The 16594-nt window shown below is 54.5% G+C and overlaps 2 protein-coding genes across 2 annotated transcripts in view; one reads left to right on the top strand and one right to left on the bottom strand.

The window, feature by feature from the left end:
* Positions 1-6123, bottom strand: part of ubl4a (ubiquitin like 4A) — a 7580-nt gene extending 1457 nt beyond the window's left edge. Inside the window, exons 1-3 of the mRNA XM_055630796.1 lie at positions 5980-6123; positions 2705-2810; positions 1-188 (exon numbers count right to left, since the gene is read on the bottom strand). The exon at positions 1-188 is cut by the window's left edge and continues 6 nt beyond it. Coding sequence (XP_055486771.1) covers positions 1-188; positions 2705-2810; positions 5980-6027 — 342 coding nt within the window. The 5' untranslated portion in view covers positions 6028-6123. The remainder of the gene's footprint in view (positions 189-2704; positions 2811-5979) is intronic.
* Positions 6124-7723: 1600 nt separating this feature from the next.
* naa10 (N-alpha-acetyltransferase 10, NatA catalytic subuni) lies at positions 7724-16369 on the top strand. Its single transcript, XM_055630794.1, has 8 exons — positions 7724-7817; positions 10418-10516; positions 12288-12346; positions 12690-12735; positions 13321-13436; positions 14048-14092; positions 14881-14965; positions 15960-16369. The coding sequence occupies exons 1-8, from the start codon at positions 7797-7799 to the stop codon at positions 16281-16283; spliced, it is 795 nt and encodes a 264-aa protein (XP_055486769.1). The 5' UTR covers positions 7724-7796; the 3' UTR covers positions 16284-16369.
* Positions 16370-16594: the final 225 nt, after the last annotated feature.

Below are 16594 nucleotides of genomic sequence, written 5' to 3'. Positions count from 1 at the left end.
CAGCTGTTCCAAGACTTTGGTGGCATCAGCGGGTGTGAAGTGCCTCTCGATGATCAGTGCCACCTGCAGCCAGGCCTGGCTTCTGCCACCCTGGGCTGTGCCTTCTGGCGATGGCCTGTCCACCGCCTTCACCACCAGATTCAGCTTGGCACCGGGACGGATGCCGTAATCAGGCAGTCTGTGTTCGTCTAGGCAGCGAGAGGTTAGTGTCGGCACCCACCCTCTCTCTCTCTCTCTCCCCCCTCTCCCTTCCTCCCCCTCCCTCTCTCTCTCCCCCCCCCTCCCTCCCTCTCTCTCTCCCCCCCTCTCCCCCTCCCACCACCCTCATCTCTCTCTCTCCCCTTCTCTCCCCCTGGAGTATTGCGTACAGTTTTGGTCTCCAAATCTGAGGCCCCGCATTGCAACATAGAGGGAGTGCCTTTCAGCTTCACCAGTAATTCCTGGGATGGCAGGACTCTCTAGAATTAAGAGACTGGAGAGGGGACTCTCTAGAATTTAGGAGATTAGAGGGGATCTTATAGAAACTTACAAAATTCTTAAGGGGTTGGACAGGCTAGATGCAGGAAGATTGTTCCCGATGTTGGGGAAGTCCAGGACAAGGGGTCACAGCTTAAGGATAAGGGGGAGGGGAAATCCTTTAAAACCGAGATGAGAAGAACTTTTTTTTCACACTGAGAGTGGTGAATCTCTGGAACTCTCTGCCACAGAGGGTAGTTGAGGACAGTTCATTGGCTATATTTAAGAGGGAGATAGATGTGGCCCTTGCGGCTAAGGGGATCAGGGGGTATGGAGAGAAGGCAGGTACGGGATACTGAGTTGGATGATCAGCCATGATCATATTGAATGGCGGTGCAGGCTCGAAGGGCCGAATGGCCTACTCCTGCACCTAATTTCTATGTTTCTAAGTGCGTTTATTGGCCAGGTATTCACATACAAGGAATTTGCAATGGTGCTCCAGCATAAAAGCTGTTGTTGTGTCTGGCTGTGGCAGCTTTGACAGTCCGGAGTGGCCTTCCAGAGGGAAGTGATTCAGAGAGTACCCTTTACCTCCCCCCTCGACTCCATCCAAGGACCCAAACAGGCGAGGCAGAGGTTCACCTGCATCTCCTCCAACCTCATCTACTGCATCTGCTGTTCCAGGTGGCAACTTCTCTACATCGGCGACAGGTACAGAATAGTGAAAGGCCTGGATATAGTGAATGTGGAGAGGATGTTTCCACTAGTGGGAGAGTCTAGGATCAGAGGGCACAGCCTCAGAATTAAAGGACGTTCTTTTAGGAAGGAGATGAGGAAGAATTTCTTTAAGCCAGAGGGTGGTGAATCTGTGGGACTATTTGCCACAGACGGCGGTGGAGGCCACAAGTCAGTGGATATTTTTAAGGCAGAGATAGGGTTAGTGCGGGTGTCAGGGGTTATGGGGAGAAGGCTGGAGAATGGGTAGACACAAATTGCTGGAGAAACTCAGCGGGTGCGGCAGCATCTATGGAGCGAAGGAAATAGGCAAAGTTTCGGGCCGAAACCCTTCTTCAGGAGAATGGGGTTAGGAGGGAGAGATAGATCAGCCATGATTGAATGGCGGAGTAGACTTGATGGGCCAAATGGCCTAATTCTGCTCCCATCACTTCTGATCTTATTATTTTTTAAAATATTTTTATTAGAAGCATATGCTTATCATAACCAAAAACACAATTACATATTAACACAGCCTCTGTTCAATTTTTCAATAGATTTTTTTGAAAGATAGAGAGAAGAGTGGTGAGTCTCTGGAACTCTCTGCCACAGAGGGTAGTTGAGGCCAGTTCATTGGCTATATTTAAGAGGGAGTTGGATGTGGCCCTTGTGGCCAAGGGGGTCAGAGGGTATGGAGAGAAGGCAGGTATGGGATACTGAGTTGGATGATCAGCCATGATAGAAACATAGAAATTAGGTGCAGGAGTAGGCCATTCGGCCCTTCGAGCCTGCACCGCCATTCAATATGATCATGGCTGATCATCCAACTCAGTATCCCATACCTGCCTTCTCTCCATACCCCCTGATTCCCTTAGCCACAAGGGCCACATCTAACTCCCTCTTAAATATAGCCAATGAACTGGCCTCAACTACCCTCTGTGGCAGAGAGTTCCAGAGATTCACCCACTCTGTGTGAAAAAAGTTCTTCTCATCTCGGTTTTAAAGGATTTCCCCCTTATCCTTAAGCTGTGACCCCTTGTCCTGGACTTCCCCAACATCGGGAACAATCTTCCTGCATCTAGCCTGTCCAACCCCTTAAGAATTTTGTAAGTTTCTATAAGATCCCCTCTCAATCTTCTAAATTCTAGAGAGTATAAACCAAGTCTATCCAGTCTTTCTTCATAAGACATGATCATATTGAATGGCGAATGGTGCAGGCTCGAAGGGCCGAATGGCCTCTACTCCTGCACCTAATTTCTATGTTTCTATGTAAGAGTGCAAAGAAAGGAAAAAAACTACACCTACAAGCAGTGTAGATAGTGATGGCCACACTAGCGGGGCATACCCTCTAAAGATTTCCCTCGCCTTAAAAAAAATAATACTAGCTCCGTGCTTTAATAAAAAAAGATACATTTCAATAAAAACAATTTGTAAAAGGGAGAGGGGGAAAAACATTTTTAGATCTTAAGGCAGTGACAGAGGTGTGCGTTAGGATTGTGAGGCGGTGGTTCTGCCCTGGGCATGATGGCCTTACCAGAGAGGGCCTTCCCCTTGTAGAGTAGCCGTTGCTGGCCCTGTGGGATCTTCAGCTGTTGTTCAATCAGCACCTTGACATTGGACACCGTCTCATCCTCAGAGACCTGCAAGGATGCAGAGCACAGATCAGAGCCCACAGCCCTCTCCTCACAGTCCACAACACCCCACCCCACCCCACACACAGAACCCCTTGACTGACTGGGCACTGGGCCTCTACTCACTGGAGTTTAGAAGGATGAGTTAGGATGGATCCAGAATGAGTTGGTTAACTAACATATGATGAGCGTTTGACGGCACTGGGCCTGTACTCGCTGGAGTTTAACATAGAAACATAGAAAATAGGTGCAGGAGGAGGCCATTCAGCCCTTCAAGCCAGCACCGTCATTCACTGTGATCATGGCTGATCATCCAACTCAATATCCCATCCCTGCCTTCTCTCCATACCCCCTGATCCCTTTAGCCACAAGGGCCACATCTAACTCCTTCTTAAATATAGCCAATGAACTGTAGCCAGCTCCATAGATGCTGCTGCACCCACTGAGTTTCCCCAGCAATTTTGTGTACCTTCGATATTCCAGCATCTGCAGTTCCTTCTTGAACACAACGAACTGTAGCCCGTGTTTAAGAGGGAACTGCAGATGCTGGAGAATTGAAGGTTACACAAAAAAGCTGGAGAAACTCAGCGGGTGCAGCAGCATCTATGGAGTGAAGGAAATAGGCAACGTTTCGGGCCGAAACCCTTCTTCAGAACTGTAGCCCGTGCCTGCCTTCTCCCCATATCCCTTGACTCCACTAGCCCCTAGAGCTCGATCTAACTCTCTCTTAAATCCATCCAGTGACTTGGCCTCCACTGTGCCCTCTGTGGCAGGGAATTCCACAAACTCACACAACTCTCTGGGTGGAAACGTTTATTCTCACCTCAGTCTTAAATGGCCTCCCCTTTATTGTAAGACTGTGTGTGGCCCCTGGTTCTGGACTCGCCCAACATTGGGGACATTTTTCATGCATCCAGCTTGTCCAGTTATAATTTTAGGTACACAAAAATGTGGGGGAAACTCAGCGGGTGCAGCAGCATCTATGGAGCGAAGGAAATAGGCAAGGTTTCGGGCTGAAACCCTTCTTCAGACTTTATATAATCGGTAACCCTTCTTCAGACTTTATATAATCTGATGATAAAAGATCATCTAGGACAGCATCTAGCTTGTCCAGTCCTTTTATAATTTTATATGTTTCTATAAGAACCCCCCACTCATCCTTTTAAACTCCAGTGAATACAAGCCTAGTCTTTTCAATCTTTCCTCATATGACAGTCCCGCCATCCCAGGGATCGATCTGGTGAACCTACGCTGCACTGCCTCAATCACAAGGATGTCTTAGAATAAAGTGGAGGTAATTTAAGACTGAGGTGGGTAAAAACGTTTCCCCCCTCCAACCCCCCCCCCCCCATCTACTATAGAAACATAGAAATTAGGTGCAGGAGTAGGCCATTCGGCCCTTCGAGCCTGCACCGCCATTCAATATGATCTTGGCTGATCATCCAACTCAGTATCCCGTACCTGCCTTCTCTCCATACCCCCTGATCCCCTTGGCCACAAGGGCCACATCTAACTCCCTCTTAAATATAGCCAATGAACTGGCCTCAACTACCCTCTGTGGCAGAGAGTTCCAGAGATTCACCACTCTCTGCGTGAAAAAAGTTCTTCTCATCTCGGTTTTAAAGGATTTCCCCTTTATCCTTAAGCTGTGACCCCTTGTCCTGGACTTCCCTAACATCGGGAACAATCTTCCTGCATCTAGCCTGTCCAACCCCTTAAGAATTTTGTAAGTTTCTATAAGATCCCCTCTCAATCTTCTAAATTCTAGAGAGTCTAAACCAAGTCTATCCAGTCTTTCTTCATAAGACAGTCCTGACATCCCAGGAATCAGTCTGGTGAACCGTCTCTGCACTCCCTCTATGGCAATAATGTCCTTCCTCAGATTAGGAGACCAAAACTGTACGCAATACTCCAGGTGTGGTCTCACCAAGACCCTGTACAACTGCAGTAGAACCTCTCTGCTCCTATACTCAAATCTCATATACTATATACTCAAATAGTACTATCCTCCTCGGCCCCCCCACCCCCCCCCCCCCCCCATCCCTTTGGCTCCCCATTGTCTCCCTTCCCTCCTATACAACCTCCCTTCGAACCATTCCCTCCTTGCTACCCCCCCTCATCTCCTGTAACCTCTCCCACCCCTTCGGCCCTTCCCCTCCTTCCTACCCCCCATCTCCTATCCTTAACCCCATTCCCCTTCCTCCTATCCCCCCCCTCTCGCCTCGCCTCCTATACACCGCCCTTCGGCCCTTCCTCCTACCCCCCCCCCCCCATCTCCTGTACCCCTCCACCCCTTCCTCCTACCCCCCCCCCCATCTCCTGTACCCCTCCACCCCTTCCTCCTATCCCCCTTCCCTCCTATACACCACCCTTCGGCCCTTCCTCCTACCCCCCCCATCTCCTGTACCCCCTCCACCCCCTCCCTCCTATCCCCCTTGACTCCCTTCCTATACAACCACCTTTCGGCCCTTTCCCTCCTTCCTATCCCCCCTTATCTCCCTCCCCTCTATACATACCTCTTCGGCCCTTCCCTTCCCTTCCCTCCTTCCTACCCCCCATCTCCTATCCTGCTGTACTCCCCCACCCCCTTCGGCCCTTGTCCTTCCCTCCTACCCCCCCCTCATCTCCCTCCCCTCTATACACCCCACCCTTCGGCCCTTCCCCTCCCTCCTATCCCCCCTTATCTCCCTCCCTTCTATACACCCCACCCTTCGGCCCTTCCACTCCTTCCTATCCCCCTTATCTCCCTCCCCTCTATACACACCCCTTCGGCCCTTCCCCTTCCCTCCTACCCCCCCTCCCTCACCTCCTCCTCCTCCTGTACACCCCACCCTTCGGCCCTTCCCCTCCCTCCTATCCCCCCTCATCTCCCTCCCCTCTATACACCCCCACCCTTCGGCCCCTTCCCTTCCCTCCTACCCCCCCTAACCCCTATCCTCCTGTACACCCCTCCCTTCGGCCCTTCCCCTCCTCCCCCCCATCTCCTATCCTCCTGTACTCCCCACTCCTCTATACACCCCTCCCTTCGGCCCTCCCCCTCCCTCCTATCCCCCCCCCCCCCCCATCTCCCTCCCCTCTATACACCTCACCCTTCGGCCCTTCCACTCCCTCCTACCCCCCATCTCCTATCCTCCTGTACACCCCCACCCTTCGGCCCTTCCCCTCGCTCCTATCCCACCTCCAGCCAGCACTCGGTCCCGTGCAGCAACTTGACGCTCAGCCTCATCGCGGCGGCCGCTTAAAGGGGAGGGTCGGCCCACACCGGCCTCTTAAAGGCGCAGGGCCACCGCGAGCACCTTAAAGGCGCAGGGGCGGGTTCAGGCGGGTGAGCGGCCAATGGGAGCGAGGGGGCGGGTTCACCTTCCCCCACGTGATAGGTCCACTCGCCTGTCAATCACAGCGGGGAACCAATTGGTTGAGGCATCTGTCAGTCTGCGTGGGGGGTGGGCGCCGGAGCCAATGGGAGCACGGAGAAGGGGCGGGTACAAGGCAACCACCTGGTGATTGGTTCAAGCGCAGCAACGAGGGGCGGGGTCAGGTGGTAAAGAGCCAATGAGACAGGGCGGGCTCATCCGCCTCCCCTATGATAGGTCCACTCTCCTGTCGGTGATAGTGGAGAACCAATGGGAGCTGGGTAATGGGGCGGGTCGGTTATACGGCGTTGTGATAGGGTCCAGTCGCCTGTCAATTACAGGGGAACCAATGGGAGCCGGGGGAAGGGGCGGGATGATGGGATCCGCCCTATGATAGGTGGAATCGCCTGTCACTCGGAGTTGGGGCGGGTACGGGCTCAGGTCTCAGGGGGAACCAATGGGAGGGGGCGGGATGATGGGATCCGCCATGTGATAGGTGGAGTCGCCTGTCACTCGGGATTGGGGGCGGGTTGAGGCATCAGCGGGGGAGCCAATGGGATCCGGGGGAGGGGGCGGGATGATGGGATCCGCCATGTGATAGGTGGAGTCGCCTGTCACTCGGGGTTGGGGCGGGTTAAGGTGTCATGTGATTGGTACAGCTCGCTGTTACTCGGGATTGGGGGCGGGTTGTGGCGTCAGCGCGGGGGATCCAATGGGCGCCGGTCGAAGGGGCGGGTCCATCGTACGCCGTCGTGATAGGGTCCAGTCGCCTGTCAATGACAGCAGGGAGCCAATGGGCGCCGGGGGTGGGGGCGGGATGATGGGATCCGCCCTATGATAGGTGCAGTCGCCTGTCACTCGGCATTAGGGGCGGGTTGAGGCGCCAGTAGAGGAACCAATGGTAGCCGGGAGAGGGGGCGGGATGATGGGATCCGCCATGTGATAGGTGTAGTCGCCTTCACTCGGCATTGTGATTGGTACAGCTCGCTGTCACTCGGGGTGGGGGCGTGTTGAGGCGTCAAGCGGGGGATCCAATGCGATCCGCCATGTGATAGGTGGAATCGCCTGTCACTCGGGGTGGGGGCGGGTTGAGGCGTCAGTGGAGGAACCAATGGGATCTGGGGGAGGGGGCGGGATGATGGGATCCGCCCTATGATAGGTGGAATCGCCTGTCACTCGGGATTGGGGATGGTCTCTGGTCTCAGCGGGGAGCGAATGGGCGCCGGTCGAAGGGGCGGGTCCATCGTACGCCGTCGTGATAGGGTCCAGTCGCCTGTCAATGACAGCAGGGAGCCAATGGGATCCGGGAGTGGGGGCGGGATGATGGGATCCGCCATGTGATAGGTGGAGCCGCCTGCCACTCGGGATTGGGGGCGGGTTGAGTAGTCGGCGGGGAGCCAATGAGAGGGGGCGGGATGATGGGATCCGCCATGTGATAGGTGGAGTCGCCTGTCACTCGGGGTTGGGGGCGGGTTGAGTAGTCGGCGGGGGAGCCAATGAGAGGGGGCGGGATGATGGGACCCGCCCTATGATAGGTGGAGTCGCCTGTCACTCGGGGTTGGGGGCGGGCTCTGACGGGGGTCACGTGGTGCCGGGGAGACGGTTGGAGGAGCGGGAGGGAGAGAGCGAGAGAGCGGCCGCCATGAATATCCGCAACGCCCGGGTGAGAACGATGGCTATGGCGACGGCGAGGAGGGGAATGGAGGGAGGGAGGGAGGGAGGGAGGCGGCTCCCGGAGCCCCGCTGCCCCGATGAGGGAGAGGGAGAGGAGGAGGAGGGGGAGGGGAGAAGATGCCGGGCGGCCGCGTGTGGAGGCCAAGCCCCGCCCACAGTCCTGGAGGCCCTTCAGCCCGTCCCCCCCGCTGCTAGCCCACTAGCTCCATCTATAATAATAATAATAATCTTATTTATATAGCACATTTTCAGTCAACTTGCATTGACCCCAAAGTGCTTCACATAATTACATTACATTACACACAGGCAAAGGTGAGTGAAGTGTCTTGCCCCAAGGACACAACGACAGTATGCACTCCAAGCGGGATTCGAACCGGCTACCTTCCGGTCGCCAGTGGAACACTTAGCCCATTGTGCCATCTGTCGTCCCTGGGATCTACACCAGTCACACACAGCAGCGGAGAAACATAGAACATAGAAACATAGACAATAGGTGCAGGAGTAGAGGCCATTCGGCCCACCAACTCCATACTAACCATCAATCACCTGTACAGTAGTTCTATGCTATCCCCACTCCCTACACACTAGGGGCCAATTAACCCTCAGACACCTACGTGTTTGGGATGTGGGAGGAGACCAGAGCACCTGGAGGAAAGCCACATGGTCACAGGGAGAACGTGCACACTCCACACACACAGACAGCAGAGAAACATAGACAATAGGTGCAGGAGTAGAGGCCATTCGGCCCTTCCAGCCTGCACCATTCGCCATTCAATATGATCATGGCTGATCATCCAACTCAGTATCCCGCACCTGCCTTCTCTCCATACCCCCTGATCCCTTTAGCCACAAGGGCCACATCTAACTCCCTCTTAAATATAGCCAGTGAACTGTGTGGCCTCAACTACCCTCTGTGGCAGAGAGTTCCAGAGATTCACCACTCTCTGTGTGTGAAAAAAGTTCTTCTCATCTCGGTTTTAAAGGATTTCCCCTTTATCCTTAAGCTGTGACCCCTTGTCCTGGACTTCCCCAACATCGGGAACAATCTTCCTGCATCCAGCCTGTCCAACCCCTTAAGAATTTTGTAAGTTTCTATAAGATCCCCCCTCAATCTTCTAAATTCTAGAGAGTATAAACCAAGTCTATCCAGTCTTTCTTCATAAGACAGTCCTGACATCCCAGGAATCAGTCTGGTGAACCGTCTCTGCACTCCCTCCATGGCAAGAATGTCCTTCCTCAGATTTGGAGACCAAAACTGTACACAATACTCCAGGTGTGGTCTCACCAAGACCCTGTACAACTGCAGTAGAACCTCCCTGCTCCTATACTCAAATCCTTTTGCAATGAAAGCTAACATACCATTCGCTTTCTTTACTGCCTGCTGCACCTGCATGCCTACCTTCAATGACTGGTGTACCATGACACCCAGGTCTCGCTGCATCTCCCCTTTCCCAATCGGCCCTTCAGCCCGTCCCGCCCGCTGCTAGCCCACTAGCTCCATCTACACCAGTCACACAGCTTGGAGAATGGCCCTTCAGCCCGTCCGCCCGCTACTAGCCCACTAGCTCCATCTACAGTCACACAGCAGTGGAGAATGGCCCTTCAGCCCGCTGCTAGCCCACTAGCTCCATCTACACCAGTTACACAGCAGCGGAGAATGGCCCTTCAGCCCGCTGCTAGCCCACTAGCTCCATCTACACCGGTCACACAGCTTGGAGAATGGCCCTTCAGCCCATCCCACCCCCTGTTAGCCCCATCTACACCGGCCACACAGGGGGGAATGTGGACCTTCAGCCCATACCAACCGCTGCTAGCTCACATGTATCTATTTACACTGGTCACGCCGCAAGGAAACTGGCCCTTCAGCCCATCCTGCCCGCTGCTAGCCAACCCGCACCACCTACACCAGTCACACAGCTTGGAGAAAGTGCCTTCAGCCCATCCCGCCCACTGCTAGTTCATGTGCACCTATTTACGCCGGTCACACAGCACGGAAACTTGGCCTCCACTGCCCTCTGTGGCAGGGAATTCCACAAATTCACAACTCTCTGGGTGAAAAAGGTTTTTCTCACCTCAGTCTTAAATGGCCTCCCCTTTATTCTAAGACTGTGTGTGGCCCCTGGTTCTGGACTCCCCCAACATTGGGAACATTTTTCCTGCATCTAGCTTGTCCAGTCCTTTTATAATTTTATCTGTTTCTATAAGATCACCCCCTCCCCTCATCCTCCTAACTCCAGGTAATACAAGCCTAGTCTTTTCAATCTTTCCTCATATGACAGTCCCGCAACTGTTGCTTGCAAGATGACAATAAAGGTTGATTGATTGATTGATTGATTGCCATCCCAGGGATCAATCTGGTGAACCTACGCTGCACTGCCTCGATCACAAGGATATCCTGCCTCAAATTAGGAGACCAAAACTGTATGCAATACTCTAGATGTGGTCTCACCAGAGCCCTGTACAACTGCAGAAGAATCTGGGACACATGACATTAAAACCCTCTCTTGACTCTTGAGGTTGGAGGAGGTGGACTGGAGTTGTGATCCTGTACTAACTGTCCTGTATTGCATGCTCTCTCTCTGTCTGCAGCCGGAGGACCTGATGAACATGCAGCACTGCAACCTGCTGTGTTTGCCCGAAAACTACCAGATGAAGTATTACTTCTACCACGGCCTGTCCTGGCCACAGGTAATGGTTCAGCCAGCCCACGGCACGACCAGGGCGGGGAACAAGAGGGGGCAGGCTTCATATGTGGCATTGCCTGGGGTTCTGGAGAGGGTGCAGACCAGGGTAAAATAATCCATCATTAAAGTGAAATATATATAAAAACTATATGAAACAATGAACACGCAAGCAAATAAATAGAAAATAACAGTGCAGTCAAAAATAATGTCTCCAAATCTATATAGTAACATAGAAAATAGGTGCAGGAGTGGGCCATTCGGCCCCTCGAGCCAGCACTGCAATTCAATATGATCATCCACAATCAGTACCCCGTTCCTGCCTTTTACCCATATCCCTTGATTCCATTAGCCCCAAGAGCTAAATCTAACTCTCTTGAAAACATCCAGTGAATCGGCCTCCACTGCCAGAATTGTGAATCAATTCCACAGATTCACAACTCTGGGTGAAAAACGTTTTTTCTCATCTCTGTCCTAAATGGCCGACCCCTTATTCTTAAATTGTGTGTGGTCCCCTGGTTCTCGACTCCCCCAACATGGGGAACATGTTTCCTGCCTCTAGTGTGTCCAATCCTTTAAGAATTGTATATGTTTCTATAAGATATCCTCTCATCCTTCTAAATTCTAGTGTATATAAGCCCAGTCCATTATTTCAACATATGACAGACCTGCCATCCTGGAGTAGACATGGAGCATTGTAGAGCTGTGGGATCTAGGAGTGCAGTTATATAGTTCCCAGTGATACAGTTGGGAGCCTATTTGGAGGCTCGCTCTATCCAGGCCTTTTGTTATTCGGTGGGTTTCGATGAGATTCCCTCCTCATCTGTGTAACTTCCAGCTTGTGGGAGGCGTACAAGATACAAGATACAAGATAGATTTAATTGTCATGTGTGCATGATGGCACAGTGAAATGAATTTCCATACAGCCATACAATAAAAATCAACAGGACACAACACACTATAGGGTTTGACATAAAACATCCCCACACAGCAGAATCAAAGTTCCCCACTGTGTGGGAAGGCACCAAAGTCAGTCTCTTCCTCCACTATTCCCCGTGGTCAGGGCCTCCCCAAGCCCTCCGCAGTTGCCGCTACGGGCGGCCCGATGTTCAGGACCGCTCGCCGGGGTGTTGTAAGTCCGACGTCGGGGCTGCGGGACGTCCTCAGCGGCGTGGACACAGAGTCGGCCCCCTCCTACCGGAGTCGGCGGCTTCCAAAGTCCGCAGGCCGCGCCGGGTGGATACTGCCACTGTAGACCCTCTGCAAGGCGCCCCAGGACTCCACGATGCCGTTCAGCGCCGCCCGCGTTGGAAGCTCTCCGCACCAGAGCTCCACGATGTTGGAGCAGCGGCCCAACGCTCCGGAGCTCCAAACGGCGACCCAGGTAGGCATCGCCCGCTCCGCGGTGACTCCAGCGCTGCGCCGCCGCTGTAGCAGCCCTGGTCCGGTTCCCGGTCCCCGGCAGGAAAGGCCGCTCCGATCCAGCTGGCAGGCCGCGAGGTGGGGGGGCGAGGACGCGACTCGGAGAAATAGTCGCGTCCCCGCTAGGAAGAGACTTGGAGACGGTTTCCCCCCTTACCCTGCCCCCCTCCGCTACATAAAAAAGTTAAAGTTTCCCCCAACACAAAACTTTGGACTAACTAAAAATAATAAAAAAGACAGAAATAACAAACAGGCTGTAGGTAGAGGCTGCTGCTAGTGGACACATTGCGAGGGTGACGGAACATCGAACGGCAAGCACGCCGCATCGCTAATCAGTCTCTCTTGTCTCTCTCCAGCTCTCGTACATCGCTGAGGACGAGAACGGGAAGATCGTGGGTTACGTTCTGGCAAAAATGTGAGTGAGTGAGTGAGTGGAGCCAAGGGACCTTCCCCCCCCTGCCCTTGCCCCTTAGATCCACACAGTGGGATTCGACTAAAATGTGAGTGAGTGGAGCCAAGGGACTTTCCCCCCCTGCCCTTGCCCCTTAGATCCACACAGTGGGATTCGACTTGTGTGCAGTGAAAGTTCTGATAAAGTATTGGGCCCTTGTGTCCACACTTTGACTGCTTGTTGCCTCGGTGTGGGAGTGAAGGGGGGGGTTCCCATAGACGGGGCTCTGATCTCAGTGACCGCGGGTGGGCCTTGTACTGATGGCGGTGATTTTAACCTCTTTTCTCTTTGTTTTCTTCCCTTCCAGGGAGGAAGACCCAGACGACGTCCCTCATGGGCACATCACGTCTCTGGTACGAGGCCGGGGCAGGGGTGAAGGGTCGAGGGTGGGTCCCCGAATTCCGGGGAGGGGGGGAGGGGTGTCCTGGCCCGTAGCAAGCGTTCAAGAGATATAGCGCGGAAACGGTCCCCGAGCCCACCGAGCCCGCACCGACCGTTGTCACCCGTTCACAGACACTAAATGCAGTGTGAAAACGAACGCACACACCTCCACATTTAGGGGCAGTTTCTTCCCGGCTGTTATCAGGCAACTGAACCGTCCTCTCACCAACTAGAGAGCGGTCCTGACCTCATTGAAGACCCTCGGACTATCCTTGATCGGGCTTTACCTTGCACTAAACGTTATTCCCTTATCATGTATTTGTACACTGTGGACGGCGCGATTGTAATCATGTACAGTCTTTCTGCTGACTGCAAAAAGCTTTTCACTGTACGACAATAAGCTGAAATGTAACTCTCAGGGGTGAGGAGGTGTGTGGTTATTCTACACACAACCTCACGAAGGCTGTTTTCCACTCTGATGCTGATGTGCTCTCCCTCCCTCTCTATCGCTCTCGCTCCCCCCCTCTCTCCCTCTCCCTCTCTCCCTCCCTCTGCAGGCGGTGAAGAGGTCCCACCGGCGTCTGGGTCTGGCCCAGAAGCTGATGGACCAGGCGTCCCGAGCCATGATCGAGAACTTCAACGCCCGATATGTGTCCCTGCACGTCAGGAAGAGGTACCGCCGTCTGTCACCTCCCAACGCCAGGCCCGACAGCAAAAAACGTCACTGTTTAGAGACAATAGGTGCAGGAGTAGACCATTCGGCCCTTCCAGCCAGCACCGCCATTCAATGTGATCGTGGCTGATCATCCCCAATCACTACCCCGTTCCTGCCTTCTCCCCATATCCCCTGACTCCGCTATTTTTAAGAGCCCTATCTAGCTCACTCTTGAAAGCATCCAGAGAACCTGCCTCCACCGCCCTCTGAGGCAGAGAATTCCACAGACTAACCTCGTCTGTGTTCTAAATGGCTTGCTCTTTATTCGTAAACTGTGTGTGTGTGTGTGTGTGGCCCCTGGTTCTGGACTACACCAACATTGGGAACATGTTTCCTGCCTCTAGCGCGTCCAAACCCTTAACAATCTTCCTCCCACACTCCAAAAACGCACAGGTTTGCAGGTTAATTGGCTTCAGTAAATTGTAAAAAACAAGTTGTCCCTGGTGTGTGTGTGGGCTAGTGTAGGGGGTGATCGCTGGTGGGCACGGACTCAGTGGGCCGATGTTTCTGTAAAGTCTAATACACAGCGATGGGACATTAACCGCGTCTCTCTCTCTCCTTCTTTGCAGCAATCGAGCCGCCCTGCATCTCTACTCCAACACGCTGAATTTCCAGTAAGTGTCGTCTGACTGCACCCTCGTTCCTCCCTAAACTCCAGCCTCCGCCATCTCCATCTTTCCCTGTACCCTGTCGTCACTGCTTCATTATCACACCAAGTGCCAAGTGCATTCGCACGGTGGAATCCTAAACTTATAAACAGTCCAGTGGACTACTGCCTTACCAAAGCACGTCCCCGATTAGCAAACTGTCCAGAAACAGTCTGCTGAGCCCGATCCAGGCCAGCCCCAGTCTGCTGCTGGGACGCCAGACATCGTCGACCTGTGACCCCACGTCCCTCTCCTCTCCGATCTCCCGGTGGCTCAGCGCTTCAACTCCCCCTCCCATTCCCAATCCGACCTCTCTGTCCTGGGCCTCCTCCATGGCCAGAGTGAGCACCACCGCAAATTGGAGGAGCAGCATCTCATATTCCGCTTGGGCAGTCTGCACCCTAGTGGCATCAACATTAAATCCACCAATTTCCGGTACCCCTTGCTGTCTCCTCCCCTTCTCAGGCCTCAGGCCTCGGGCTCCTCCTCTTCCTTTCTCCTTTTTCTTTTCTTCTCCCCCCTCCCTACATCAGTCTGAAGAAGGGTTTCGGCCCGAAACGTCGCCTATTTCCTTCGCTCCATAGATGCTGCTGCACCCGCTGAGTTTCTCCAGCACTTTTGCCTACCTTCGATTTTCCGCTGGCCAGCTCCCCCTGCAGGCCGCTGTCCGCCTGGACCACTGCTCGTTGGCCAAGCATCAGTGGTTCTACCCCAGGCAGGAGTGCTCCATAACCCCCCTCGCTCTCCCTCCGCAGAATCAGTGAGGTGGAGCCCAAGTACTACGCAGACGGGGAGGATGCCTACGCCATGAAGAGGGACCTGACGCTGATGGCCGATGAGGTTTGTCCCCAGTGCCTGACCCTCCGACCCACAGTGCCCACCTGTGCTGGGCATGGTGTCTCTCCCGTCCCCGTCCCCCCCCAACTAAGCACCAGGGGGTCATCACAGCGAGTAATCCCCTGACCCCACACATCACCGGCACCTGGGTGGGACACGCACACACACACGCACAACACACACAGCCACGCACGTGTACACACACACACACGCACGTGTACACACACACACACACGTACACACACACACACACACACGCGCACACACCGCCACACACACACAGCCACACACACAGCCACGCACGCACACACACACGCACGCACACACACGCACGCACACACACAAAGCCATACGCGCGCACACACACACCCACGCACACACACACACCCACACACGAACACACACAAAGCCACACACACACAAAACCATGCACACACGCATACACACGCACACACACACACACACACACACACCCACGCGCACACACACACACCCACACGCGCACACACACACACACACACGGAGACACAAGCTTTTCACTGTCCCTTAGTACACCGTAAACAGTAAATCAAACTAAAACTCACACAGAGACACTGGCACAGACAGACACACACACACACGGAGTCACAGACAGACACACACACACACACGGAGTCACAGACCCACACACACACACACGGAGTCACAGACCCACACACACGGAGTCACAGACCCACACACACACACACATGGAGCCACAGACCCACACACGCACACATGGAGACACACTTTTCACGGAGACACAGGTACAAACAGATGGCCACTCGCACTCCAAAGACGTACAGGTTTCTACGTTAATTGGCTTTGGTATAAATTGTAAATTGTCCCTAGTGTGTGTGTGGGATAGTGTGAGTGTGTGGGTGATTGCTGGTCGGTGGGGACTCGGTGGGGAGGGCCCTGTGTCTGCGCTGTGTATCTAACACCTGACCTCCCTCCCTCCCTCCCTCCCTCCCTCCAGTTCCGGAAGCAAGCGGACGTCCGTGATCGTCTCCGGCCCCCGGGCTCGCTGGACCACCGGCCCCACCACCGATCCAACCACTTCTCCGACTGTTGCCGTGACGACAAGTGCCCGGGTGGGGGGGGCGGCGGCGGTGTCGGTGTCGGTGTCGGTGACGTCGGCGGGGGAGGGAGCACGGTGACGGTCGTCCCCACGGTGACCGGGGGGAGAGGCCGGGACGGAGCGGAGGACAGCGGAGACAGCAAGGACGTGAGCGAGGTCAGTGAGGCCACGGAGAGCACAGACGTGAAGGACAGCTCGGAAACGTCCGACTCTGCCTCGTAACGCGGGCACCTCGTTCTGCCCCCCTGCCCCCCTCCAGCCTCCACCCCACAGAGAGACCTCGTAACGCGGGCACCTCGTACAGCCCCCCACCACCCTCCCCAGAGAGAGACCTCGTACAGCCCTCCCAACCTCCAGCCTCCACCCCACAGAGAGACCTCGTACAGCCCCCCCCCCACCAGCCTCCACCCCCACAGAGAGACCCCCCCCCCCACCCACCAGCCTCCACCCCACAGAGAGACCTCGTACAGCCCCCCCCCCCACCAGCCTCCACCCCACAGAGAGACCCCCCCCCCCACCCACCAGCCTCCACC

Source organism: Leucoraja erinacea, unplaced genomic scaffold (assembly GCF_028641065.1).
Source record: "Leucoraja erinacea ecotype New England unplaced genomic scaffold, Leri_hhj_1 Leri_530S, whole genome shotgun sequence".
In the NCBI taxonomy this organism is placed as follows: domain Eukaryota; kingdom Metazoa; phylum Chordata; class Chondrichthyes; order Rajiformes; family Rajidae; genus Leucoraja; species Leucoraja erinaceus.
The sequence above is the reverse complement of the archived record's forward strand: the minus strand, read 5'-3'. Positions and strand labels throughout refer to the sequence as shown.